At 40.3% G+C, this 25,259-nt stretch overlaps 1 protein-coding gene across 6 annotated transcripts in view; it reads right to left on the minus strand.

Moving 5' to 3' along the window:
- Positions 1 to 4,475: 4,475 nt before the first annotated feature.
- The window catches only part of MAP3K19 (mitogen-activated protein kinase kinase kinase 19), a 67,016-nt gene continuing 46,232 nt past the window's right edge, over positions 4,476 to 25,259 (minus strand). For 2 of the 6 annotated variants that reach the window (XM_049889220.1, XM_049889219.1), the window contains 5 exons: positions 19,700 to 19,743; positions 15,111 to 17,555; positions 11,803 to 11,952; positions 9,851 to 10,548; positions 4,476 to 4,836 (listed from right to left, as the gene is read on the minus strand). In XM_049889220.1, the coding sequence (XP_049745177.1) occupies positions 4,770 to 4,836; positions 9,851 to 10,548; positions 11,803 to 11,952; positions 15,111 to 17,555; positions 19,700 to 19,743 (3,404 nt within the window). In that variant the 3' untranslated portion in view covers positions 4,476 to 4,769. Of the gene's footprint in view, positions 4,837 to 9,850; positions 10,549 to 10,570; positions 11,953 to 15,110; positions 17,556 to 19,699; positions 19,744 to 25,259 lie in introns of those variants that run through there. The other 4 variants (XM_049889224.1, XM_049889221.1, XM_049889223.1 and 1 more) reach the window with 4 other exon arrangements.

Genomic DNA, 25,259 nt, shown 5'->3' on the forward strand with positions numbered 1-25,259 from the left:
CTTAACCTGTTCATTGTGATTCATTAATCTCAAAAGTAAATTCCGAAAGTTATCTAGTTTTATTTATTTCCAAGTGTTGGAAGGAATCCTCACTTAAAACCTGAGTATTGGCACTTAAGTTGGTTAAATTTGCCTATTTTCTTTGTTAAATGAGTACATTTTTATATTTTAAGGTACATTTGTTTTTCAAGCAGCTTCACTTGGTTTGAAAAACTTAACATGTACTCATTTGTTGTCACTAGTGATTGTGATTTGGTTTTCTGAATGTACTCAGAAGCCCCAAGGACAATTAAATAAGATGTTTGCTGAAAGAAAATCTAAAATTGGAGTATATGTCTATGTATATTTCAGCTTCTCGGTATCCATACAAGGAATTAATAAAATTTGTTTGTTGACAACATAAATCCAAGGCTCTAACATATCAGTGCGAATCAGAAATAACAGTTGGTGGGAATTAAGGTCTGTAATAAAATTGACTCTTTCGGTCCAAGTAACTTTGGATATCAGAAAGCGTGGACTCTGGGATCAGACTGTCAACCTTCCAATCTCAGCCCTGCCACTAAGTAGCTGACCTTGGGTGAATCACTTGACTTTTTTGTGCCTTAATGTCCTTACCTACGACATGTCAAAGATAGTACCTATTCATAATGCTATGTGATTTCAGGCGTATGTGGTAAGGGAAGGGTAAATAGAAAAGATGGCATTAAAGAGAATCTTAATTCAAGAGTAGAATTTGGATATTAGGGCAATGGTGAAGGCCAATCCCGGTGCTTCAAAACTTGAGTGTGTTAAACACTTAGTGACTACTATGTCCAGAATTATCCTTAAATCATATTCCTCATCTTATGTTGATAAGACCAGTAAGAGTTTACTCCTTTACCAGCGTGTAATAAGTTAGATGGCTCTTATTTAAGAGCTTTACAAAGTCAGTAATTGCACTTAACCAAATACACCCAAGGCCATCGTTCTTTCCCTTTCTTTTTTCCAGTGTTGTTTTCAATACGATGAAAAAAATGGTGTATGTTTTTGTTTTAGCTCTAGTGTATGATCTGCCTTTTCTCTCTTCCCAACATCATCCAGAAGAAAGTAGGGCATCACTAACGAGGGGTTTGATCAGATTGCCATGGAATTAAGAGGCTTATTTAGAGTCTACAGATATTTAGGTATATGCCCAAAATCAGTTTTCCTTAGTCTTTGAAGTCATAATCCGTAGAAACAACTGCTCTAGGGATGAATTCAGCCATGGTTTTTCCACAGGTTCGAGCACCCACAGCAATAGAAAAAAGCACTATTTCTCCAGGACTGTTCGCTATTTCGGCTTTACTGGGACATACACAAATAATGCTGTCTCTTTTCCTTGTTAACTTTAATTGCGGATTACCAGTGATGATAGAGACTACATTACATGTGGTACTTTAAAGTTGGCAGAATCACCTGGAAAGCTTTTAATGCAAGTTTCTGTATTTAAATCGCTGCTTTAAACGAATACTTGTAAGTGCAGCAAGTAAAGACTGGTACTGGTAGGTGATGGCGTTTCTTGCTGCTAAATGGGTGGATTAAGTGGGCTGTTACCTTGGATGTACTCATCACACTCTGGAAGGCCAGGAGTGCTGTAGCGTTCATGCAGAAGGGACTGGATAAAGCAGACATGAATCCCCCTAAGCACGTACTCCAGAGTTCGCTGTTCACATCACGGCAACTCTCAAAGTCCGGCATGTGGGATTAAAGTAGGTCGAAGTTAGGGAGATTGTATAGAGTTGACTACTTTTAGAACTTGGGAGTTTAAATTCCTTTGGTTGAGCTTGGACCCAGAGCATAAGGAAAATTCAATACATAATGAAACATTTGGAAACCCTGGTGGCGTATTGTTTAAGTGCTACGGCTGCTAACCAAATGGTCGGCAGTTCGAATCCACCAGGTGCTCCTTGGAAACTCTATGGGGCAGTTCTACTCTGTCCTCTAGGGTCGCTATGAGTCGGAATCGACGGCACTAGGTTTTTTGGTTAATGAAACATTTTTGAATGTCATTTGAAAACTAGGAGATGTTGCACTTGGTGAAAAAAGAAGTCCTCATGGGGGGGAAGGCAGTATTGTTGATAAGTGAAAATGAAAAGCTTTTCACACCATTTAAATAATCCAAAGGACTAACTGAACTAGTGAATTTGTTTATCAGCATCTCAGTGGAGGTTTTTTAAGAGTGAAACTTCAGGATGTAACTGATCATAAGCTGGTTCTGTAGGAGGCAGCAGGGAAAGGGCTTTTTAAAGTCAGATCAAATCCGGGTGGCAGTCCCAACTCCCACCTACCAGAAAGTTTCTTAGCCCTGAGCCTTATTCTTCATTGATTAAAATGAAGATGATATTACCAACTCAAACAGCAGCCAGAATTAAATGATAATATGCCTCTTTCTAACAGCTTCAAACCAGTTCTTAGTTCAGTCATGGCTGAGGAAGTGACATTGAATCAGACCTGAGTTTTTAGAAGTTGGATAAACCAGAAGGGGACAAATTACAGGTAGAAGCCCTGCTAGAAACTTAATCTCCATTAAAACAAGGGCAGCGGGGGTGTTGCATAGCAACCAAATCTCTTGTCATCAGATTTCATGTCTCAAAGATGGCAGCTGACCACACTGCTTGGGATGTGTTGCTCTCTACAGTCCTGGCAATAATCCAATCTCATGCAAATCAGGCTCCTGAAAGGGTTCACGACGCCTGCCTCTTGTGAGTCTCCCAGGGGTTCAAACCCTGCCTCTTGTGAGTCTCCCAGGGGTTCAACCCATTCCCGTAGCCACTCAGATCACCCAAATTGTAAAAACTCAGATCTGTTCCAGTTCTGCGTCATTGACCATGACTGAACCAGTTCAAACTGGTACAAAGTCCTATTTTCCTGTGAGAGCTCAATGAATACTAGCCCTAACAGCCCCCAGCTATCTCCCAGCCTCCTTTCAGACCCTCTTCCTCCTAAATGAAGATATAATGAGGGAACACATACGGGTGATGATAATAAAGACCATAATTCCAAACAATTGGGTATCAAAAACTGAGTGGCAAAAACAACAGAAAGCCCTTAGGGTCAAGGCTTGCCTATACAAAACTTAAGAATTTTGAAGGTTCTGTTTAATACTGTATTCAGTATTTTATTATTTATCAATAGATGGGTCAATGTGTTAACTGCATATATCTATTACTGTGATGTCTCTATACCTGGTGGAAATGTGTCTTACTCCCTGCCCTTTTCCTATATGGTTTAACAGGCTTGAGTGTATAAATTGCTTCAAAATCAGGTACAACCATTCAGATTTGTAAGAATGCTGAAGATCTCTCCTAAAATGGAAAATAATAAGGTCTACCTTTACAAAATGACGTGTTTCAGGTCATGTTGATACATGAAGGATGTGTTCATCCCTTTTATTATTTTCAAATATGAGAATAAATTTGAGAGAAGGAAGTAAGATACACCCACACCAACCTGTCTAAAGTAACATGATGGCCAAAGTAAAATCTGTTTATCAAATCTGGGCTGCATTTCACACTTATTTCTCAAAAACTTAAAAGAAGCAGATAGATTTTGACAAAGCCTGACACTACTGTTAGAACGCACCTTATAATTCATTGTTTGTTGTGCCCTTTTAAAACAATGGTGACCAATTTAAAAAAAACCTGGTTGTAGCTTAAACCATTGGGTGTCAGTGAAATTGAGTAGATGAATGAGGTCTACAGCAATAGAAACCTTATCAGAACTGCTTAATCCATCAACTTAAAACAGCTTGTAATAATTCTTAACTACCCATTTTCACTATTACGGTGTTTACCAATGCTCTGGAAATAAAGTGAAGAGTGACTTCAGCTGGGATATCCATTCAAGTGAAATGAGCAAAGTTCTCTGTAAAAAGCTTGTATCCTCATTAGAGTTCCTCTTAACAGATCTAGCCTTTGTCCCACCAGCTGGTTTTGTTGTGGTTAGCTGCTGTCTAGTCAGCCCCAATTCGTGGTGACTCCATGCACAGTGGAATGAAAAACTGCCCATTCCTGAGGCATCCCCATGAATCAAACCTGAGTCTCCCATATAAAAAAAAAAAAAAATTTTTTTTTAATTCTGAATGTGGTAATGATCTAATTTCACTCAGCAAATAGGTGAAAACCTTAAATCACTGCAAGTAAATTACAGGGAGAGCACCTTGAGGTTTATGGAACCACCTTGAATAGCTTGACTTGTAGGTGGAGGCATCTGAGGCATTCAGGAATCCTCTGATTATGAAATGTCATAACCCTTAGTTGCTCCTATTAGATCTTGAGGCTCCTAGAATCTATGAACTTAAGATTGCTACAAAAGTAAACTGTCTTCTCTCTACCCCTTTTAACTTATCCTCTTCCTTTCTCTAGTCTCCTTTGCAAGAATTGAATCTTTGCTTACAAATCGAAATACAAGTTGTTTTTACATTTTATTTAAACGAATGACTTTAAAGTTGACAGGCCAAAAATAAAAGGAAATTATCATAAAGCAAGAGATTGTGTTTTCTGGACAGTCAAAATTGTAAACACTAATAATTTTTTTTTAAAGAAAATTCTCACATACATAGGTAATCTTGCTGAAGTTTGAGGAGACTAATATGTAATCAAAACTTTCTGTTAGTGACATTTAGAGGATCAGGCTAAATAAGGTTAGACTGAATTTCCAGTAGGAAAACAGGTCCCTTAACCATCATTCCCCACAATTAAACAGTAACGGAGTACCTATAGCGGAACAGGGAAGAAAGTATTGATGCTTGTTCAGTGACTTCTCTTCAAGAAGGAGTGCTTCAGGAGCTGGAGAGCAGAAGGCCGCTCACGCTGGTCCCTAAGAAGGGAAAAACACCCAAAATGATATGCTGCCAACTGAGATCTACTTGACTCAAAATGCAGATTTCAAAGACGGAAGTACAACCTCCGGCAGTCAAACAGACCTAAGTCTGGACTCCAGTTTTCAGCTGTGTGATCTTGGACAAATGACTCAAATTCTTACCTCATCTGTAAATGGGGATAACTAACTTGTTGGGAGAATTAAGTGAAATAATGAACTTTTAAACAGTGTGTGGCACGCAGTAAGAATTAAAAATATGGTCAAAAGGAATTATTAAAAAGTAGGCCCCACTTTTCCATTGTACTTTTTGTTCAATTTGGGGTATGGTTTACACAAAGTAAAATCCACATTTCAAGGCATACAGTCTATTGCACTTTTAATTATTAAATTTTTACTTTTAAAATTTAGAGGTACTAGAGTCCAGAATTGAAAAGACTTTTAAAAGTAGACATTTAAATATGCTTTGGTAATTAACTGAAATTTCATTTTGGGCACTCAAGTGAGCATAAAGGGAGAGAGATGCTCAGTTAGTACTGTTGTGGATTTTTTTTTGCCCCCCTCAAGTAAAGGTTTTGGAAATGTATCAATCACTCAATGAACTAATGAACCAGTCAACAGTTAGCTGCAACGGCCTATTACAGCAACATTCTTTTCATTAAATGTGTTATTCTTTTATAATTTTGAAACCAAAATGACCCCCCAGAAATGGCCAAGTTGAAAATGGAAATAAAGTACTTTTAAAAGAAAGTGACCATACTTTCATTTCAAAATTATAACTTCTCACATACTGGAGGCGCTCTCTCCTGCCTTCAAAATATGCTGAAATCTCTCCTCTCCTCAAAAATCCTTTCCTTGGTCTGGTTACCACTTCCAGTTAACATTTCTATTCTTGCCAAATTTCTCTAAAATGGCCAAGCCCAGTGTTTTTTCCCCCCAGTACTCATTATCTCCTGAAACCCCAACCATTTGGCCCACTACTCCATAGAAATTGCCCTCTTGAAATTAACCATGACCTCATTACCAAATTTTAACGAGCTCATCCTCCTTGTCATCTCTGTAGCATTTGAAATATTCACTACCCACTCCTTCCTAAAACTATTTCTACTTATATTTATGGAAAACTGTTCTCTAAGTTCTTCTGCCACCTTGGGGCAACTGCCTTTTTTCCTTCCCTCTCTTCCTCCCTCCCTTCCAGTTATGTGCTAGACTTGATACTACGCATATTCTGTAATTTCCCCCCTTCCACGAGCATTTTCAAAAACATTTTCCTCAGCCCTCTAATTTTTTTTTTTTTTTTTTCATGACTATAACTATCAGTGGAGCCCTCGTGGCACAGTGGTTAAGAGTTCAGCTGCTAACCAAAAAGTTGGCAGTTCAAATCCAGGAGCCACTCTTTGGAAACCCAATGGGGCAGTTATGTCCTATATGGTCGCTATGAGTCTGAATTGACTCAACAGCAATGGGTTTCGTTTTGATAATTATCACCCTTACAACAACTTTCAAATACGTACCTCCAGCCTTATCACTTCCCTGAGCTTCAGTTCCATATTTTGAAATGCCTCGTTGGATGATGGGGGAGTCCTCGTCAACTTCCTCCCCTTTCCTCTCTCACAACTCCCTATCATAATTGCTTTCATTATCTAGACCCCAGACCATGAAATCTATCATATTTCTCTGTCAGTCCTTTTATCTAATCAGTCATCTTCCTCTGAAATGTTCTGTAATTTTTCTCTTTACATTCCCACTCCTTCCGCCACCATCAAGGTCTGAATTTCTGCATGGCTTTCTAGTCTCAAGCAGCCTGCATTCAAGGCCCTTCAGTATGTAGGCAGCCACTTGACCTGCCTTCCCAAAGACATTTAATTCATAATATTTTCTCTACCCTAAACCATCCTTCTTCAGAGCCACAGCTCTCACTGCCTGCTGCAACAAAGCTAAACTCCTCAGCCTGACTTCCCAGAGCTTCAGCCTTCTCATAGCTGAATCCCCACCCACACTTACTTCTCCTTGCTCCCCAAAATTCATCTCTGTTCTCTTCAGGCCTTATTCCCAATCTATGCCTGATCACCTCTACTTCTGAATCTTTCTATCCACACCTGCCTCCAAGGAATATTTGTCCACATTCTGGGTCCTTAGGGTCCTTGCCATAGAATTTCAGAAGATAATTATATGCTACCTTCTATATGACACTAATTGGGTAAGGTATATTAGTATTCTCCCTAATGGTTATTAGCTATGGAGACCTAATTATGTATCCCATACTCTGCTAAGCAATTTACACACGCCATTTCATTTATCCTTCACAAGAAACCTATTAATTTATGATTGGGGTGTGAATTGTTTTGTTGATGAACAAATGGTTGCAAAGTAGAGCCTTACAATTTCCAAATGAAAAAGGCTTTGCTTAGAGTGGGTTCACATTTGAAAAGCCGCAGGATTGTTTTTAGTTTTTGTCACTGTATTAAGACAATCACTTGAAGCTTGTTCTTTAGGAGAGTTAGCATTTTTTTAAATCGTGAATTTACTCCATAACTCTCTACTATTTTAGACTCTTGGTATTCATTCAATAATTTATTCAGTAAATATTTGAGCGTCTAGAAACTGCTCTTCCAGGTACTGGTGGCTGAACAGTGAACAAAACACACCAAGTCCCTGCTCCCGTGAAGCTTATGTTTTAGTGGGAAGAGACAGGCAACAAAGATATTACAGGTCAGATGGTGACAAGTGCAATGAAAAGTGGGGCAGGGTAAGGGGGCAAGAGGGACATGGGGCACTATTTTAGCCAGTCAGGAAGGAAGGTCCTCTGAGAAGGAGACTTTTGAGCAGAGACCTGAATGAAAGAAGGGAGCCAGACATGAGGCCGTCTGAGGGTATGCCGTCCCAGGTAGTGAGGACAGCCTAAGCAGCCCTGAGACAAGAGTAGGTTTGGCAAGTGGGAGACCCAGGAAGGAGACCAGTATGCCTGAAGCAGAGCAATCAGGGAAAAAAGTGGTAGAAAATAAGCTTGGAGAGGCACCGCAGTACTGGTCAGGAAGGGCCTAATAAAGTCAGGGCAGGGACTGTGGATTTTATTCTGAGTGAGATGGAATTGTTTTCAACAGAGAGTGGAAGAGATTTGACATATGTATGTTTAAAGGATCCCAGTTCTATTTAGCAAGATCACCCTATAGTCTTCTCCAAAGGAACTGAGCCCAAGCAGAAGCCAGGGAGTAAAGCCAAAACTCATGAAATGGAATCTTCAGGTGGTAAGCATTAAGGGCATCACTGTAAAGCATATTCTCAGTTGGTTCCCTCATACTCCTTTGAAGAAGAGTTGAAGTGTTGGGTAGAAACTGCCCTGACTTCCATAAAATGGAAGATTCTACCCTTTCTCTTTAAAGATCTTTTTGTGTGTGTACGAATAATGGCAAAAGAAAATAGAGAATATAGCAAGTATTTTTTAGCTATGAGCCAATAATAAACAATTGTTAAATTTGGAATAAAGCAACTAGTACTTGTTTTAATAGTCTCCAAAACTAGTACTGGTCCATATGATATACCCAACACCTTTTTGGCTCTTTTGCATGTTGTTTTTTTGGGGGGAGGTGGCAGGGGGACAGGGGCAGTGGCACTGTGCCTGGGGCTCTGTCCAGCATATCCATGTGGGGACAGGGACACTCATGGTGTCTTTGCATCTAGGGACGCACAGAACTACACCCCTGGAGTATGTGTTCCTGCCCTCACCCAAGTGATTCCCCTCAAATTATCCAGGACAGGCCGATGCACACATGTGTTGGGGAAGGGAAACAGAGTGAAAGAGAGAGGTATAGCAGGCAGACAGAGAGACCTGTGGGCTCTGGGCTTCATTAAGAAATGCAAAATGAACCCCTGGGAGTTGGGGGCTGCCATATGTACTTGCTGAAAGCTGGAGCACTTGAGTTTTTCATCTAGGAATAAGAAAGCAAAGACATAAGGGTGAAGGAAAGAACACTTCATTGAAAGACAGGAAATCTTTGAGTCTCAAGATTCCTCATCCTGCACATGCAACTAGATTTTAACCCTCACTAGGCTGGGTAGATTAGGCTGCTCTGTATCATCCTGGAGGGCATTTTAGCCCTCACTAGGCTGGGTAGATTAGGCTGCTCTGTATCATCCTGGAGGGCAGCGGTGAGCTCCAGCACCCCCACCCCTACTCTCTAACTACCTCTCCCTCCCCCCCCCCCCACACACATTTTAACAAAAGCCATCTCTCTACTTTTATATGTGTTATTCTTTGGATTAAGATTCCATATAAGCAAAGGGCTCCTGTCTATGAAAAGTTTGAAAACCATAAGACCAGTAATCTTTAAATCCCTTACAGCTGTAATATTTTACCTAGAATTTTATTTGATAGGTAGGAAAAGGGATCAGAACACGTGGGAAATAGGCAACTTTCCGGGGCTTTTCTGCTTCCCCAAATATTCTCCATTTAATGCTTGAACTGCTCCAATTAGAGATTTGTTCCTCTGGCTCAAAATGTTTCTTCTCACTTTAAATGCAAGTATTTCTGAGGAAACCAATACACTAACCTAGCCTTTCATCAACCACCTAATATGAATGAGTTTCTCACACACTTTGCTGAGAGCTGGTTTTGGTAGGAAGGAAACCAGAACACTGGCTCCCTGAGATGGAAGGGAGGTTAGGAAAGGGTGATGCCATTTTCACCATGGACATCCCTGGGAGATGTCACATTGGTAAGTAAGTAGATATTTAGCAATTTTTGCAAACCCATTGGTTTGGGGAAGTATTATGGGGACCTGATAAAGCATTTCACTGAGGGACTTTCTACTTGAAGCATTGCCCCACATACTCTGATACAGAAATGAACATAATCACCCAATATGGTTAATCACGACTACTTCCAGCACAAAAATCACTCCCTACTTGCTTTCATAAGAGAAGCAGAGCTTTTAAGGGGCCATAAGTTTCAGGAGAAATGACAGCTGCTTGTTATTTCTGGCAGCTTTGGAATCCGGAGATTTCCGTTTCTTACCTGGTGAGGCACACACGCACGAAGTCTGCAGCGTGCTCTGAGAAGTGGTCTGGCAGAGGCGGCATTAGCCCTCGGTGCGCTCCGATGTAAAACATGGCCGCCATCCTGTCCATGGAGGCCAGCGGAGGCTTCCCTGTGGCCATCTCAAACACGGTGCAGCCAATGCTCCAGATGTCTGACTTCCTTCCATAGCCAGACTCGCTGATGACTTCCGGGGCCATCCAATATGGAGTCCCATGCATGGACTTGAGCATGTCACTGTGAGTGCCATTTAAGCCGGCCCAGGCCAAACGCTTGGCACAGCCAAAGTCAATCAGCTTTATTATTCCAGTTGGCATGAGCATGACATTATTTCCTTTGATATCTCGATGCACCACACAGTTCTCATGGAGATAAGCAACCCCCTGCAGGATTTGTTTTGTATATTTACAGAACACCATCTCAGGCAATGGCCCAAAACGATTTATAATACTAGAGATTGAACCGCCGGGAACAAACTCCATGAAAATGCTTACTATGTTCTCTTCTAAACATGTCCCCAAATAGGCCACAATGTTGACATGTTTCAGTACTTTGAGCAAATCTACTTCTTCCTGCAGTTTTCGGTATTCTTTTTCAGTAGCTAATTTATCAGAGGTATCCAAAGCCACCTGTTTTACAGCTATTAGCTGGCCCTGGCTAGTAAGACCGCAGTATACCTAGAAACAAACCAATACCTTATTAAATACAATTGACATAACTTGTCCACAGAATGCCTCATGTGACATTTGCCTTTACCTTCTTCCCCCAAACCCTTGCCCTTTCTCTAAATTGATACATCCTCACCTAAATGCAAAGTATTTAAAATAAACAGATTCAATATTTCAATGGAGCTAAGATGGAAATGAACAGCAATATGAATGGAATTGGTTAGAATCCTGACTTCACCATTTCCAGCTGTGGAATTTTGGGAAAGTCTACAGACTTCTGACCTTCAGTTCTTCTCATCTGTAGAACTGAAGTAACAACATTTGCCTCAGATTTCTAGGTTGACTACATGAGATGGTGGTTTGGGAAAATGCCTCACCCAATGAATGTTAATTTAAAAAATGTTTTTCTTTGAGATTTAAGTAGAAAAATCTCATGTATCCAACTTCCATCTGATGTCTAAAACAAGAAAACAAGAAATTCTTAAGTTTCAAGAATGTTATTGAAGAAAACTCCCATGTGAGAAACATTTGAAAAGCACCACAAAAGTCCCCATCTATGTAAACCATGGATTTGGTTCTAACCTCTGGAGTGTTGGGATTTACATCCAGCCCTGCCATGTAATGGTGTTGTGACCCAGGCAAGTCCCCGAATAGGAAGGACTGTGAAAAGCTCTAAATCTCTGTGATTTCAGCGGCTTTATGTCTTTCTACCTTCTCACTGATTCCAGAAATGCCCCCAACTAGAGCTGAAACAGGTCCTATCTGGGGACCAGTCTTTTCTTTACTCATATATGTAAATGCTACCTAAAATGCTAAGGCTTTGGATGGTCTTTATGCAATTCGAAACCTTAAGGTGCATCTTCTGTTTTTGCCACCTGCGATGATTCTTCCAACTGCTGGTAATGTATCCTGAGCTGTTGAGGGCCTTGGACCTGGGAGAGTGAGAGTCTGCTGCTGCTATGGCCATTGTGTCACCACATGGAGCTTGTGAATGAGAGTCATACTGACAGATACACAGACCAGATCCTGATGACATTGTTTGACCCCTGAAGGCAGGATTGCCTGAAGCCAAACTTGCTCCAGAATGTTCAGTTACAATAAAGCAATACACATCGTTTTCCTCAAGCCACTTTAGGTTGGGTTTTCTGTTACTACCAACTGAAAGTCTTCTAAGTGAGAGAGTGTGTGTTGGAGCTAGAGAAGAGGGATAGGTCAAGGAGGGCTGAGGATTTCTAGTTTTATTGTGTTTCCAGTTTGACTTACTGTGCCGTAGGCTCCCTTCCCAAGGATCTCACCCTTGGTCCACAGGATAGGCTCTCCATACTTTAAACTATTTTCAGAAAATGTCTTCTTTTCATTTGAGTTGAGAAATTTCTCCTCCCTGTCATAAATCCTGAACCCATTACTGTACTTCTAGAACAATGAGACAAATAGAAAGGTCACCATTAAACTTTGAGACGTGGGGGTGGGGTAAGGAGTGGGTGTGCAGTAGAGCCTTCCTTTCAAATGCACTTGTCTTGGGCCATTCTTATTGTTCATGGTAACATCTGGATACGTAGAGTTCCCAAAACATGGCCAAACAGGATATCTTCATTTTGTACCTCATCCTCGATAAACATTTCTAAGTCACATTTTGCCTGTATATTTTATAGAGGTAGGTCTTGGGCCTGCTTGACTTTGGACCTACATGGACCTGCAGGCTACTTACCACTGTCTCTTGAGAGTGAGTGCTCTCAAAGTTCCGATAATCAGAACGGACATACGTGTTAGTGCATGCTAACATATGTACACTCCTCAGCAACCCACCCCCTCAAGTCTGTCTTCAGAATTTCCATTATTCTGGTCAACTTGCCCATAAAACGCAGTCAAGTTGGGACAGAGAAACATACACGTAGTCATACACAAATTCACACAAAGATGCATATACTCACACACACATATTTATATATGCATTTGCACAAATGTGCATACACACAAATACAAAATATACAATTCATAAATACACATGCATAAATATGCATCACACAGACACATATGCATCTATGCACATACACTAAAACACATACATACATAAACATATACACTTATATACATACATACATACATACACAAGCACACACAAACACCCATCCAGGTACATACACACACACATGCACACGCACACGGTAGTAAAAGGAATTTTGGTGGTCAAGACCAGCATTAATAGACTGAAGAGTGATAGTCCCCTAAACCCTTGCTACTCAAAAGATAATCTGCCGACCAGCTGCATCAGCATCATCTGGGAGCTCATTAGACATGCAGAGTCTCAGGCCCCAGACATACCGACTCAACATCTGCATCTTAACATGATCCCCAAGAGCTTCTCAGTCACAGTAAACTTTGAGAGTCACTTCCCTAGAAGTCAGGAAATATATACATCTTTGTAGAACTTAGTCCATGTTTTCCAATTGGTTGGTCAGGACCAAACGTGCTTCTTTTTGATCTCCCGTTCTAGTAATCTTAAGGACAAATAGCAGCAATGATGCAGCAAAGGCATGGTGGTGGCACTTTGTAGCTTCCCAGCAAATCCCGCATGGTTTCCTTTCTCCTGAAGGTCCACGCGCCTCTCAGGGCCATCTGGGTTCTTCCTCACCATCCACTCATGTTTCTATCCAAACTGAAATTTAAGGACTACTTGGAAGGGAAAAGGTTACAAAAGGTCCATTTTTACTCCTTGATTGCAGAGTGGGGCTTTAGGGTGATTGTATTTACTGGCATGCTAGCTCTCCTTCAATTTGAAATTGCAGAGCTGTGGGCTCATCTCATAAACATGCAGGCGTGCAACCCACCTCCCAACCCAGCCTACAGGCATCTCTGAATCACTGCCACCTCCCAGCAGAGACCAAGTTCCCATGAGGGCAGAGCTGGCCTTTTAGGACAAGGAGCATTCTCACTGTGTAGTGATTAAAGGTGGCGCTGGAATCAGAATGCCTGGCCCCACCACTCAATAGCACCATGACTTCAAAGCCTCAAGTTGCTCATCTGCAAAATGGGAACATGTTAGAACCTCTAGTACCTATCTCATAGACCTATTATGAAATATAAATGATATAATGAACTTGATGCATCTCACCCATTCATGTAAATTCCCAATACACGTTGCCATCGAATCGATTCCAATTCATAGCTAGCCTATAGGACAGAGTAGAACTGCCTATCAGTGCTCAACCACTGTGCCACCAAAACAGAAAACCAAACCCGTTGCCATCCAGTCGATTCCGACTCATAGTGCCACCAGGGCTTCTTAAAAATCTCAATAAATCTAGCTGGAAACCTTGGTGCATAGTGGTTAAGAGCTACAGCTCCTAACCAAAAGGTCAGCAGTTTGAATCCACCAGGTGCTCCTTGGAAAATCTATGGGGCAGTTCTATTCTGTCCTATAGGGTCGCTATGAGTCCTAAGTGACTGGACGGTAAGGGGTTTGGTTTTTGTTTTTTTTTTGTATATAGGGTCACTGTGTGAGAATCAACTTGATGGCAAGAGGTTTGTTTTTTTTTTAATAGTATAATTACTTACCTGTGTATTCTTCTAATCATCTATGTAAAATAATTATTCTCGAGCCTGGTACAGTGTGATACTACCTGAGTTAGTGTTCAATAAGTAATATTTCAGCCTAACATACTACTTCTGTCTTTAGAATTACTGTACACTCTGAGGTTCGTGTACCTCATGAACAAAACCCAACTCTCTGTGGCTATTCTTCTCCCACACCCCTACTCTCATGCCAAAAAATAAACATTCCAGGATGGTCTGCCTATGCATCCTTGAGGCCAAGGGCTGAGTCTTGTGTACTACCCTGTCCCTGGATTTTAGCCCTGTGCCAGAAACACAGTAGATGTCAATAATATTTTCATTGTTTTCCGAAGTAGTCAACCATCTGAGAGCAGACGCTCAGCTGCGGGGGGATCTTTGCGAAATATACATTTCACATATTCACATGATTTTGGAAGAAGATGATGAACCACTTCAGGGGCGCTGTTCACTTCTTCCTATCTCACAGACCACCTGGGGCAAAGCTTTACCCATAATTATTTCTCTGCTGATATTTGATTGAAAAGGTCATCACTGAAGAAAACATTGCCCTACTTAAATAATTTTACTCTATTAATTTATCTAAATGATTCCATTGCAGTGTCAGGCTAGTTAAATTCCAGAAGTAAGGCAACATAATAAAAAACATCTTAGCCTGGGGTCAAACCCAAACCTGCTGCCATCGAGTTGACTCAGACTCATAGCAACCGTATACAATAGATTAGAACTGCCCCCATAGGGTTTCCAAGGCTGTAAATCTTTATGGAAGCAGACTGCCACATCTTTCTCCAGCAGAATGGTTGGTGGGTTCCAACAGCTGACCTTTCAGTTAGCTGATGAACACCAGTGGGATTCCAACCTGGCTCTGGTATGAACACTGTGGCCTTGAAGAAATGATTTAATTCTTTAGGGTTTATGATTTGAAAATAAAGGGTCTGAACCAAATTGTCCCTAAGGCCCCTTCCAACACCAAATGAATCTCTGATTCTAACTATACCAACCTGTGTTTTGACATTCGTTGCCTCTCTGCCCAATTCTTGTGTCGTACTTACTCTCCTACTAAAGTCAAGATTTAGACTTTCAGGATCTGTTTCGTCTGCCATTATTTGGCAAGAGTTGTCTTTTTCATCAAGAGCTAATAGTTCCGCAGCTAGACAACATAAGAGTTCATCTGTCAATTCTTCATTCTTTACAGAGTTCAGAATTTCCTGGGAAATTGAATTTTCATCATTTAAAGCTTTCCCAAGCATTTGACATGTAATTGATGTATCTGATAAACTATCATCATCCAAAGAATATGCCCAATTTTTATACCTTTGGGAAGTTGCACTTTCTTGTTTCTCATGGAAAGAGACGCTTGTGAGTGTTTTAGGCTTATCTGAAACACCACCAAATTCTAGATCGTCCGTTAGAATTTGGTTGGCCTTTAAATTGCTGAGAGATGCTTCATTCTGCTTTTCTTGCAATACATGTTTGTTGGAATTCTTCTCACTGGGCATTGCCCGGCTGTTTTCTGATGGAATCTGGTGATGTAGCTCTTCAAGTTCATGCAGATCTCTGAGGCTGGTGGCAAGCAGTTGATTGTTAGAATCACCTCCTTCATTGGTAGACTGTTCCAGAGAGACCTCTTCTACAATGGACAAATCTGAAACAGGAAGGAATTCCTTCTGTTCAATCAACTGCTCAGGATACTGAGCCAATTTCATGGGCGAAACGTCATTTTTGAAAGATAGAAAGTCATTTCCGGAAGACTTTCCCTGCCAGTCTGGTTCTGCAATACCATCATCATTTTCACTGCCTTCTAGATTCCTAGCTACTGGCTTGCAACTCTTTTCTTTAGAATGTAAACTTTTGTGCTTTTGTTTAATGCCAAGAGAAGTCTTTGGGGGTTTACTATGTGGTCTTTTCTGAAAATGTCTGGTTCTGCCATTGCTGCTTCTCTCACCGTGTGAGGATCGACACTTGTTGGTGATACATCTGCCAGATGGAGCTGAGGATATCTCATGGTAATATTTGTTTTCATGTCGTCCAGCCTCTCTTACATGACAATAAATAGGGGTCCCAAACATTTCATAGATTCCAGGTCCATTGCCAGTCGAATTGATTTCTTTGAACATGTCACTATACTTAAGATCTAGGTAATTTAGGTTCGGTTCTGTTGGCTGAACAGAAAAAGGAACCGAAGATTTTTTTATTACCGGATTTTTACAGATGCAAGGGAACGATGGCCGTTTTGGCTTTAGAGCGCTGTAAGTTGATTGCTTCTTTTCTATCTGTGGTATTCTCCTTTGAAACTTGGGTGATTGCTGAGGCCTGGGGTCAATAAGCCCTAAAGCAGGGAAAACTTGGGTTTTTATGCTGGTTTTATGCATGGTAGGCTTAACGGACCCTTCAGTGGAGCTCATGAAACTCTGAGGTATCCTGTTACTTATCTTGGTCTTTGAATCCAACTTATTTCTATAGGGTTTCATCTTATGTTTGTCATTTTCTTGGTGTGCAAGTATATTGAAGCTATTGTTGTTGGTATGAAGAGTACCCTTTCTTTTTTGGAGGCTTGGTTTGGCTATTGCTGGTTCCTTGGGGTCTCCATCTCCAGGGAAAGTAATGCAGATAAGAGGCACCATTTCATTCATTTCTGGTTTGGTTGCTTCTGCTACTGATATTTTTATGTTTGTCTCCATGCCGCTATGACCTCCTGGGAGCTTTTCAGTGGGGTCACCGGAGACTATATTGGAAAAGCTTTTAAGCACAGGATACTCATCTAATTCTTCATGATTTTGCTCAGTTGCTTCACTTTTATGCACTGAAGCATGTTTTGAGTCGATTTTACCATTTCTAGCCTCTTCATCCTGGCCCTGAGTTACCTCTAAATACTGGGTTTCTTGGAGCTTGCTTGGGATGGTACAGGCAATTTCTGGTTCTTGTTCATAGTTTCTGAGTATTAAACACTTTTTATTTCTTGATGAAAGATATTGAGAGTCTTCTCCTACTTTTCTCACTTCACTTCCATGGTAGCCAGTATCCTCTTTCATATCAATGAGAATACTGTCTTCCTCATAATTCTCAAAGCACACCAAAGACTGCCCTTTTTCAAAGCGAGAGCTTTCAACTTTGTTACATCTTTCTGTTTCCTTGAGTTTCCAATTCTTCTCCACTTCTAGGTTTTCTCTGTGAAGGTGAGCTTTCTGAAAAGAGCACATGTTTCTGGACCAAATGGAGCTATCAGACGATCTGAGAGTCTGATCCGAAAACACCTTACACAGGGCTTCCTGTTGCTTGTTTGATGGTCTAAACTCATCAGATTGACTAGTGGGCTCTAAGATCTTAGGTACAAAGGATAGGAGGCTTGGAATGTGTTTTTTTCTCTCTTTATGAGCCTTGTGATCTTGTGGGATAGTAAGGAGACCAGGTCTCCTGGGCAAGAGTGACAATGGTGGCAGAGGGAACTAAAAGGAAAGAGAGAAAAAACTAATGAATGCTGATGCATGCATAAGTAGTTGTAAACTGGTTTAAGGTAACCTGAAGAGATTTTAAGATTCTCTTTAGGAAGGCCTTTAACGGACAAAGCTATTCTGGAGATCATAGTTTTTAAAACTAAAATCTCATTCCCAGTTTTTTTTTTTTTTAAACCAAGACAAAATGATACTTATAAAAGCCAAGATTATAATAAATGTAAAGATTGATGGTTATATATTTAAAAATGAAGGCCCTATGATTTGAAGGTAAGAGACATTTTATTTGTCTTGTCTTTTTATTTATTTTCCATAAGATTGATCTAACATTTTTGAAATCCCCACTTAATTTTGAAATTCCCTCTTAGAACAGTTTAAAATCATTGTTCACATGCACTTTAACAATGATCATTAAGTTACTAACTCAGAATTTTTATGCAGGACATAACTGTTCTGAATTGTTTTGCTGGACTGTTTTACTGAAAGTAGCATATAAATGTGCCATGCTTTACACTTGAAAGTTAGCAATCCTGGATGGCTTTTAATTTCTCCTTTGCCCTCCATTTTCAAACTCAGCCAGTTTTTATTTATCAACCTCTAGAGGTCAGTGTAACCCAAAGCATAACATTCAGCTTTGTGGTCATTAAGTGATAAACTCACTTTCTAAGTATTTCGTATTTAACTTTACACTTCACTGTGGCCTTTCCCTATGTATGCAGGTTCAATACTAATTATATTGGCATTTTAATAAACATGGATCATGAGTCGTAATTGAAAGCTTTATATTCAACTACATTCTCTTGACACCCATGTGTAAGAAGGAAGGAAAAGGAAACCGATGCTGGGAACTTAGGTGTTAGAAACAGTGAGATGCTATGCAATCCTCCAGCTTTACTGGTAATATAATTTTCTTACGATTCTCAAAAGTAATTTAAGAAATAAAGGCAAATTCTCCCCGTGCTTAGTCATCTCCCTAGTAGCATTCATTAAACCTTTTTAGGTCATTAAACTTCTTTTTATAACACTAAGCAGTGGCCAAGGTCCCTAGGTGGTACAAACATTTTGCACTCAACTGTTCACTTAAAAGGTTGGTGGTTCGAACCCACCCGGTGGTACTGTGGAATAAAAGGCCCAGGGATCTGCTTCCCTAAGACAACAGCCAAGAAAACCCTATGAAGCCGTCCTACTCTGTAACACATGGGGTCACCATGAGCCAGAATCACTTCAATGGCAACCAACAACAACAAACAACAGCTACGCATAAGTATGTTCTCAGAGGCTTATAGGATACAGAAGACAAACATAGTTGAGAGCGCTAAAGAATTGCAAAGGTCTGTCCAAATGCTTTACTCGAATTTTTTCAAAAATGATTTACTTGTTAAAAATAAATAAATAAAGTTGTCGTTGAGTCAATTCCGACCGATGGCAACCCTATATGTGTCAGAGTAGAACTGTGCTCCATAGGGTTTTCAACAACTGCTTTTTTTAGAAATAGATCTCCAGGCCTTTCTTCCAAGGTGCCTCTGGGTAGACTTAAACTGCCAATCTTTTAGTTAGCAGTTGGCCACGTTAACTGTTTGCACCACCCAGGGACTCCTCACTTATAATTAAAACAAAACAAAACAAAAAACCACTGTTGTAGAGTCAAATTCCTGTGAGTCAAATTCCTACTCACAGGAAGGACAGAGTAGAACTGCCCCTTACTGTTTCCAAGGCTGTAATCTTTATGGAAGCAGACTGCCACATCTTTCTCCCATGGGGCAGCTGGTGGATTCAAACCACCAACCTTTCCGGTTAGCAGCTGAGCCCTTTAACCACCGAGCCACCAGGTCACCTTATGTAATTTCTAGATGTGTTAAAATAAGACAAATTAAAATATGTCTAAGACAGGCTACTTCTTTATATATCCTTATGCAGAAATAATGGGAAAGACCCCCCAAAAAGAAATGAACATAATAACATGGCATAATTTTCCCAGAAATTATTTGCTACTCTGTAAACTATATGAGTTATTATTTTTCCAAGATGTGATTGCTGAAGATTTTGATTTGAGTTCTTTGATAGAGTTTATCTCTAATAATAAAAAGTTCTTCGATTTTAATCCTCTAGTCAGAAACACTAAAATAGAGTAATCTTACCTCTATTCTTCTGCTACTGTGCTGCATAACAGAGGTAGAAATCTCTATAACAAGAAAAAACAATAATAATTGGGTATTCTTAGTAGTAGAGTGAACGCAGTCAGACTTAGGTCAGAGTTTGGGGGTGCAGTGATCTTGATGGTAAGGTCTGAGGAAAAGTTACAGAAATTTGAAAAATTAAGAATTTTTTCCCCTGTGTAATCTATGTGGAGGTGGATATGGAATGAGTACACAAAACTGCAGGCTACTGCCACTGGGAGGGAGGATTGTTCTCTGTCTCTCTCAGACATACACACACGCCTAAATACTTACGTTCTGACAGGAAACATGAGATCTCTGGATCAGAGAACAAACCATCTATTACTCACAGGGCTTCTTAACACCAGTTTCCTACACCCCAATCCCTCACAGGGCTAGACGATGAAAGCCAGACTTTTACCCACACATATAGTGAGGTTGCATCACAAAAGGGAAGCCTGAAATTATGAGACTTGGAGCTTATATACAGGGTGGCTTGTCCTTCCGTCCATTTTACCCTCCAGAGAAAAAGAGACCTTTACTATGAAATGTAAGCAAATGTCTCCAGATGAAAGGGGAAATGTGTTTCTAGGTTTTATTATCCTAGGTTGTAAGCAAACATCTCCTGGGGACAGAAGTCTCTAAATCTCTTTGGAGCAATATACTATCTCTAACTTCCAAGGCAGGTTTGCCTTTCGATCATCCTTAAACTTAGTTTCCTGGTACTTTTTGTTCAGAAAGCCTGGACTGTGCAGACATGTAAAAATATCCATGGACAATTGTGTCCCAACTGTTGTTTGAAATCATACACGGCATAGATCATAGATTCTGTACAGCACACCCAAGGAGTGGGAAGAGGAAGGGAGAGATGGGATTTACTAGGTAGTATAAATTTTTTTTTTTTTTTTTTATAAAACCTAGAAGATGTTCATTTCTTTTTTAACCAGTTGTGGATTTTGACTCATGGTGACCCCATGTGTGTTAGAGTAGAACTGTACTCCATACGGTTTTCAGTGGCTAGTTTTCCAGAAGTGAATCACCAGGCCATTCTTCAGAGGCGCCTTTGGGTGGACTCAGGCCTCCTACCTTGTCGTTAGCAGCCAAGTGTGTTAACCATTTGCACCACCCAGGGACTGCTCCCTTCTTACTAAAAAGTCAGAATGGCCCTCCAAAGCCCCACCCATCCACCACAGCTTAGAGTTGAGGCCCAAAGCTCTAATGTCTTCATTGGAGTCAAAGCGAGTCGCATAAATGGATAAAGCGGGACAGGTGGGGACAGAAGTGAACTGAGATCATTTGCCCCAACTAACAAGACATCCATTATCTTACTCTAACTCATGGTGTCCATTCTAGATGGATGGCCCAGCACTGGCAGATCTTTCAATTGTCAAAAGAAGCCAGAGAGCTGGTGATTTTATGTGAAATCCCCCCTCTTTTTTTTTTTCCTTTAAATGCTGTGGAGATCAAACAAATTACATCTGTGGGTCAATTTCAGTTGTAGGCTGCTATTTGAAACCTCACTTCAGAGAGAAACAGAATTCTCTGAGAGGTAATGCAACTCAAGAAGCCATCCTCAGGTGAAAAATGGCCACCTAAGAAGAGGTTCCCAATAGAAGCAGTACAGGCTGGCCAAGCTGGCCAAGATCCTCCCCCCACCCTACATGCACAAATATTTATCGAGTGTCTAAAGAATGGCCACTGTCCCAGAAGACGGCAATATCGTCATAAACAAGAAAGACGAAAATCCTTGCCCTCATAGAGGTACAGTCTAGAGCAGGAGATTTTCTGTTGAAGCAATATTAGAAGTTAATACCAGAAATACAACTGAATATAATTTATAGTTGGATACATATATCTAACAACCTGAGCTTAAAAAAAAAGAAAAACAACTTTCAGATATTTTTATAAATATTTGGACAGATATTATCCAGTGTGAGTTAGGATGGAAAGGCACTCTTAAAAATTTCTGGTAAGAATGTAAAGAGGTAAAATCTTTCTGATGGGTAATTCGGTGACTCATGTCAAAAGACTTGTAACATGTGTGTAGAATTCCAGTTAAACATGGCAGATTGAATGTCTATCTTTTTCTCCACTCTCTCTACGACCTCACAAAAATGATCATAAAAAATTAAAAAGTGTAAATAAAGACAAAGAAAATCAGAGCATAAAACAGCAGATGAGTGATGTCAACAAAATTTTGGACAGTGAAAACTGTATAGGTGGGTGTCTTAGTCATCTAGTGCCGCTGTAACAGAAATACCACAAGTGGATGGCTTTAACAAAGAGAAATTTATTTTCTCACAGTCTAGTAGGCTAAACGATGGCAGTGGGTTTGTTTTTTTTTTTTTTTTTTTCTTTAGTAGGCTAAAAGTCCCAATTCAGGGCATAAGCTCCAGGCGAAGGCTTTCTCTTCCTGTTGGCTCTGGAGGAAGACCCTTCTCATCAATCTTCCCCTGGACTAGGAGCTTCTCTGTGCAGGAGTCCTGGGTCCAAAGATGCACTCTGCTCGGGGCACTGCTTTTTTGGTGATAGGAGGTCCCCACATCTCTCTGCTTGCTTCTCTCTTTTATATCTCAAAAGAGATTAGCTTAAGACACTATCTAATCCTGTACAGCTCATCAGTATAACTGCTGCTAATACATCTTATTAACATCATAGCACCAGGATTTACAACATGTAGGAAAATCTCATCAAATGACAAAATGGTAGACAAATATGCAATACTGGGCATCATGGCCTAAGCAAGTTGACACATATTTTTGGGGGACACAATTCAATCCATGACAGTGGGTAATAACTTATTTTCTTCTTGTCAGTTTTCTCTATTCTGCTCAGAGCCTGCAGGAAGAGATCTCAAGAAGAAAAAAGAACCCCAGAAAGGCGCAGGAATTGAAGATACCAGGTGCCTCTGAAGGTGGGGATGTAGACAAGGCTTAAACTGGAGGGCTGCTTTGAAATCTGTACATGAAGTAGATTCCAGAGTTGCTCTTCTCCATTCCTGGTAGATGACTGGCAGTTTATTCTCTCAAGAGCTTGAAACAAAAATGCTAAGGAGCTAGGTACAGCTCAGAGCAGAAATGGGGTGTTGGACTGAAAATAAGAGGATTAAGTGAAAGTTGGGGTCCCTGGGTGGTGCAAAAGGTTAATGTACTCAGCTGCTAACCTTTCAAAGGCTGGAGATTGAATCCACCCAGAGGCACCTTAGAAGGAAGGCCTGATGATCTACTCTGAAAAACCAGCCATTGAAAACCCTGTGGAGAGCAGTTCTAGTCTGACATACATGGGGCCCCCATGAGTTGGAATACACTTAATGGCAACTGTTTTTTTAAGTGAACGTCTGCACACTGAAATGTGAAGCTCCTCGATGCCAAGACCATTGGCTTCCAGCTATACCTACAGGCAGCTGCTTGGCTCATTCCTCTCTAGGGAAAACTGGCCAAGAGAAGAGCCAACAGTTAGGGAATTCCTCAACCAACCATCCAGATCTCTGCCCATTCAGCTCTTTTGAGGCTCACTCAAGCACGCAGCACCTTGGAGCAGCTTCCACTTAAATACAAATAGACAACCAAAGAGCAATATATATGTGAGAAGATTAGGCCGCCACGATTCCCACAAATTAACATCGACCAAACATGAGCTCACAATAAAAGATCTTCAAACACTCAAGAAAAAGAGCCACCATCAGTGCAAGTAAGCAGAAACAAGAATCTACATATTTGGACCCCCAGAGATTTCATGTATTAGAATATAAGACCGCAATGTATTAAATGCTTAAAGAAATTTAAAAAAATCAAAACAGAAGACATTCTCAATAATGAACAAAGCGTATCTGAAGAACAAATAAAACTTGTAGAAATAAAATATAATTGCTGAAATAAAAACTAAATTAAAAAAAAAAAAGGATGGATCACAACCATATACAACTACTACTATAATGAGATACACTCCCTACTCACCAGAATGGCTAGAATTAGAAAGACCAACAATACCAAATGTTTATGAGACTGTGAAGCAACAGAGCTTATACATTGCCGATAGAAATGTAAGATGGTACAATCCCTTTGGGAAAATCTCTGATCGTTTCCCAAAAACTAAGCATGCACCTACCCTATGATCCAGTAATTCTTATCTTAGGAATGTACAAGAATAATCACAGCTGCTTTGCTTATAGTAGTAAAAAACTGGAAACAGCTCAGATGATCATCAATAGAAGACTGAATGAAGTATGGAATACTCATACAATGAAATATTATCCAGTTATAAAAAAAGGAATGAACTATTGATATACATAACAATATTGATAAATCTGAAAAACATACTAAGTGAAAAAGCCTTATACAAAGCAGTACCATATTTTTTGCAAATAACTCGTCCACACATATAACGCAAGGAAATGATGAGATTAAGTGCTGACATATACCACGCATGTTTTATGACATTTCTAGAAGTGAATTTCAGCCTCATTCACCCGTCCTTCTATATTACTGGTAAATCATATCGTTCTGTCCATTCTCTTTAATCTCCTGCTTATGTGTACAAGAGTCCAATATATTACTTTTGATCATAATTGTATAGTAAAGGCAAAAGCCATGGTCAAGAAGTCATGGATTGAGTTTGGTAGTCCCCTAGTGTTATGGATTGAATTGTGCCCCCCCCCCCAAATATGTGTTGTAAATCCTAACCTCTATGCCTGTGGTTATAATCCCATTGGGAATGTGTTATCTTTGTTATGTCTATGAGGCAGGATTAGTGTAGGGTGTATCTTGAGTCAATCTCTTTTGATATACAAGAGATTAAACCCAAGCTAGCAAGCAGAGATGGGGAGAGAGAGATGCCAAGCCACATGAAGATCACCCAGGAGGAGAAGCTCAGAAGAGACAGAGCCTTCCTCCAGAGCGACAGAGAGAGAAAGCCTTCCCCTAGACCCAACGCACTGAATGCAGACTTGTAGCCTCCTAAACTGTAAAAAAATTAATTTCTGTTTGTTAAAGCCACCCACTTGTGGTATTTCTATCACAGCAGCACTAGATAACTAAGACACCCAGTAAACAAACAATCAAAACTGTGTATTTATTTCTACTAAGTTGATAATTATAGCGCATTAGCTCAACAGCTGAATTGGAAAACCTTATCACACAGTCTTGAGTAAAACCATTAGGCTACGACGTTAAGTCTGCTTATTTCGTAGTTTGATTATGTCTTCTTAGTGTCAATGTCTTTGACCAATGATCATAAGTCATCTTAGTTGAATGCTTGCAGCAAGTAAAAAAAAAAAAAAAAAATTGGCTTAGTGTGCTTACAAAAATAACAGGGGGATTGCACGGTTGGCCAAAAAAATGTATAACAAGTGCGTTATTTGTGTAAAGATACATTATATGCTGTAAACCAAACCAAACCCAGTGCCCTCCAGTCGATTCCGACTCATAGCAACCCTATAGGACAGAGTAGAGCTGCCCCATAGAGTTTCCAAGGAGCACATGGTGGATGCCAACTGCCGACCCTTTGGTTAGCAGCTGTAGCACAAAACCACTACGCCACCAGG

The sequence above is a fragment of the Elephas maximus genome, chromosome 6 (assembly GCF_024166365.1).
Source record: "Elephas maximus indicus isolate mEleMax1 chromosome 6, mEleMax1 primary haplotype, whole genome shotgun sequence".
NCBI classification, from domain to species: domain Eukaryota; kingdom Metazoa; phylum Chordata; class Mammalia; order Proboscidea; family Elephantidae; genus Elephas; species Elephas maximus.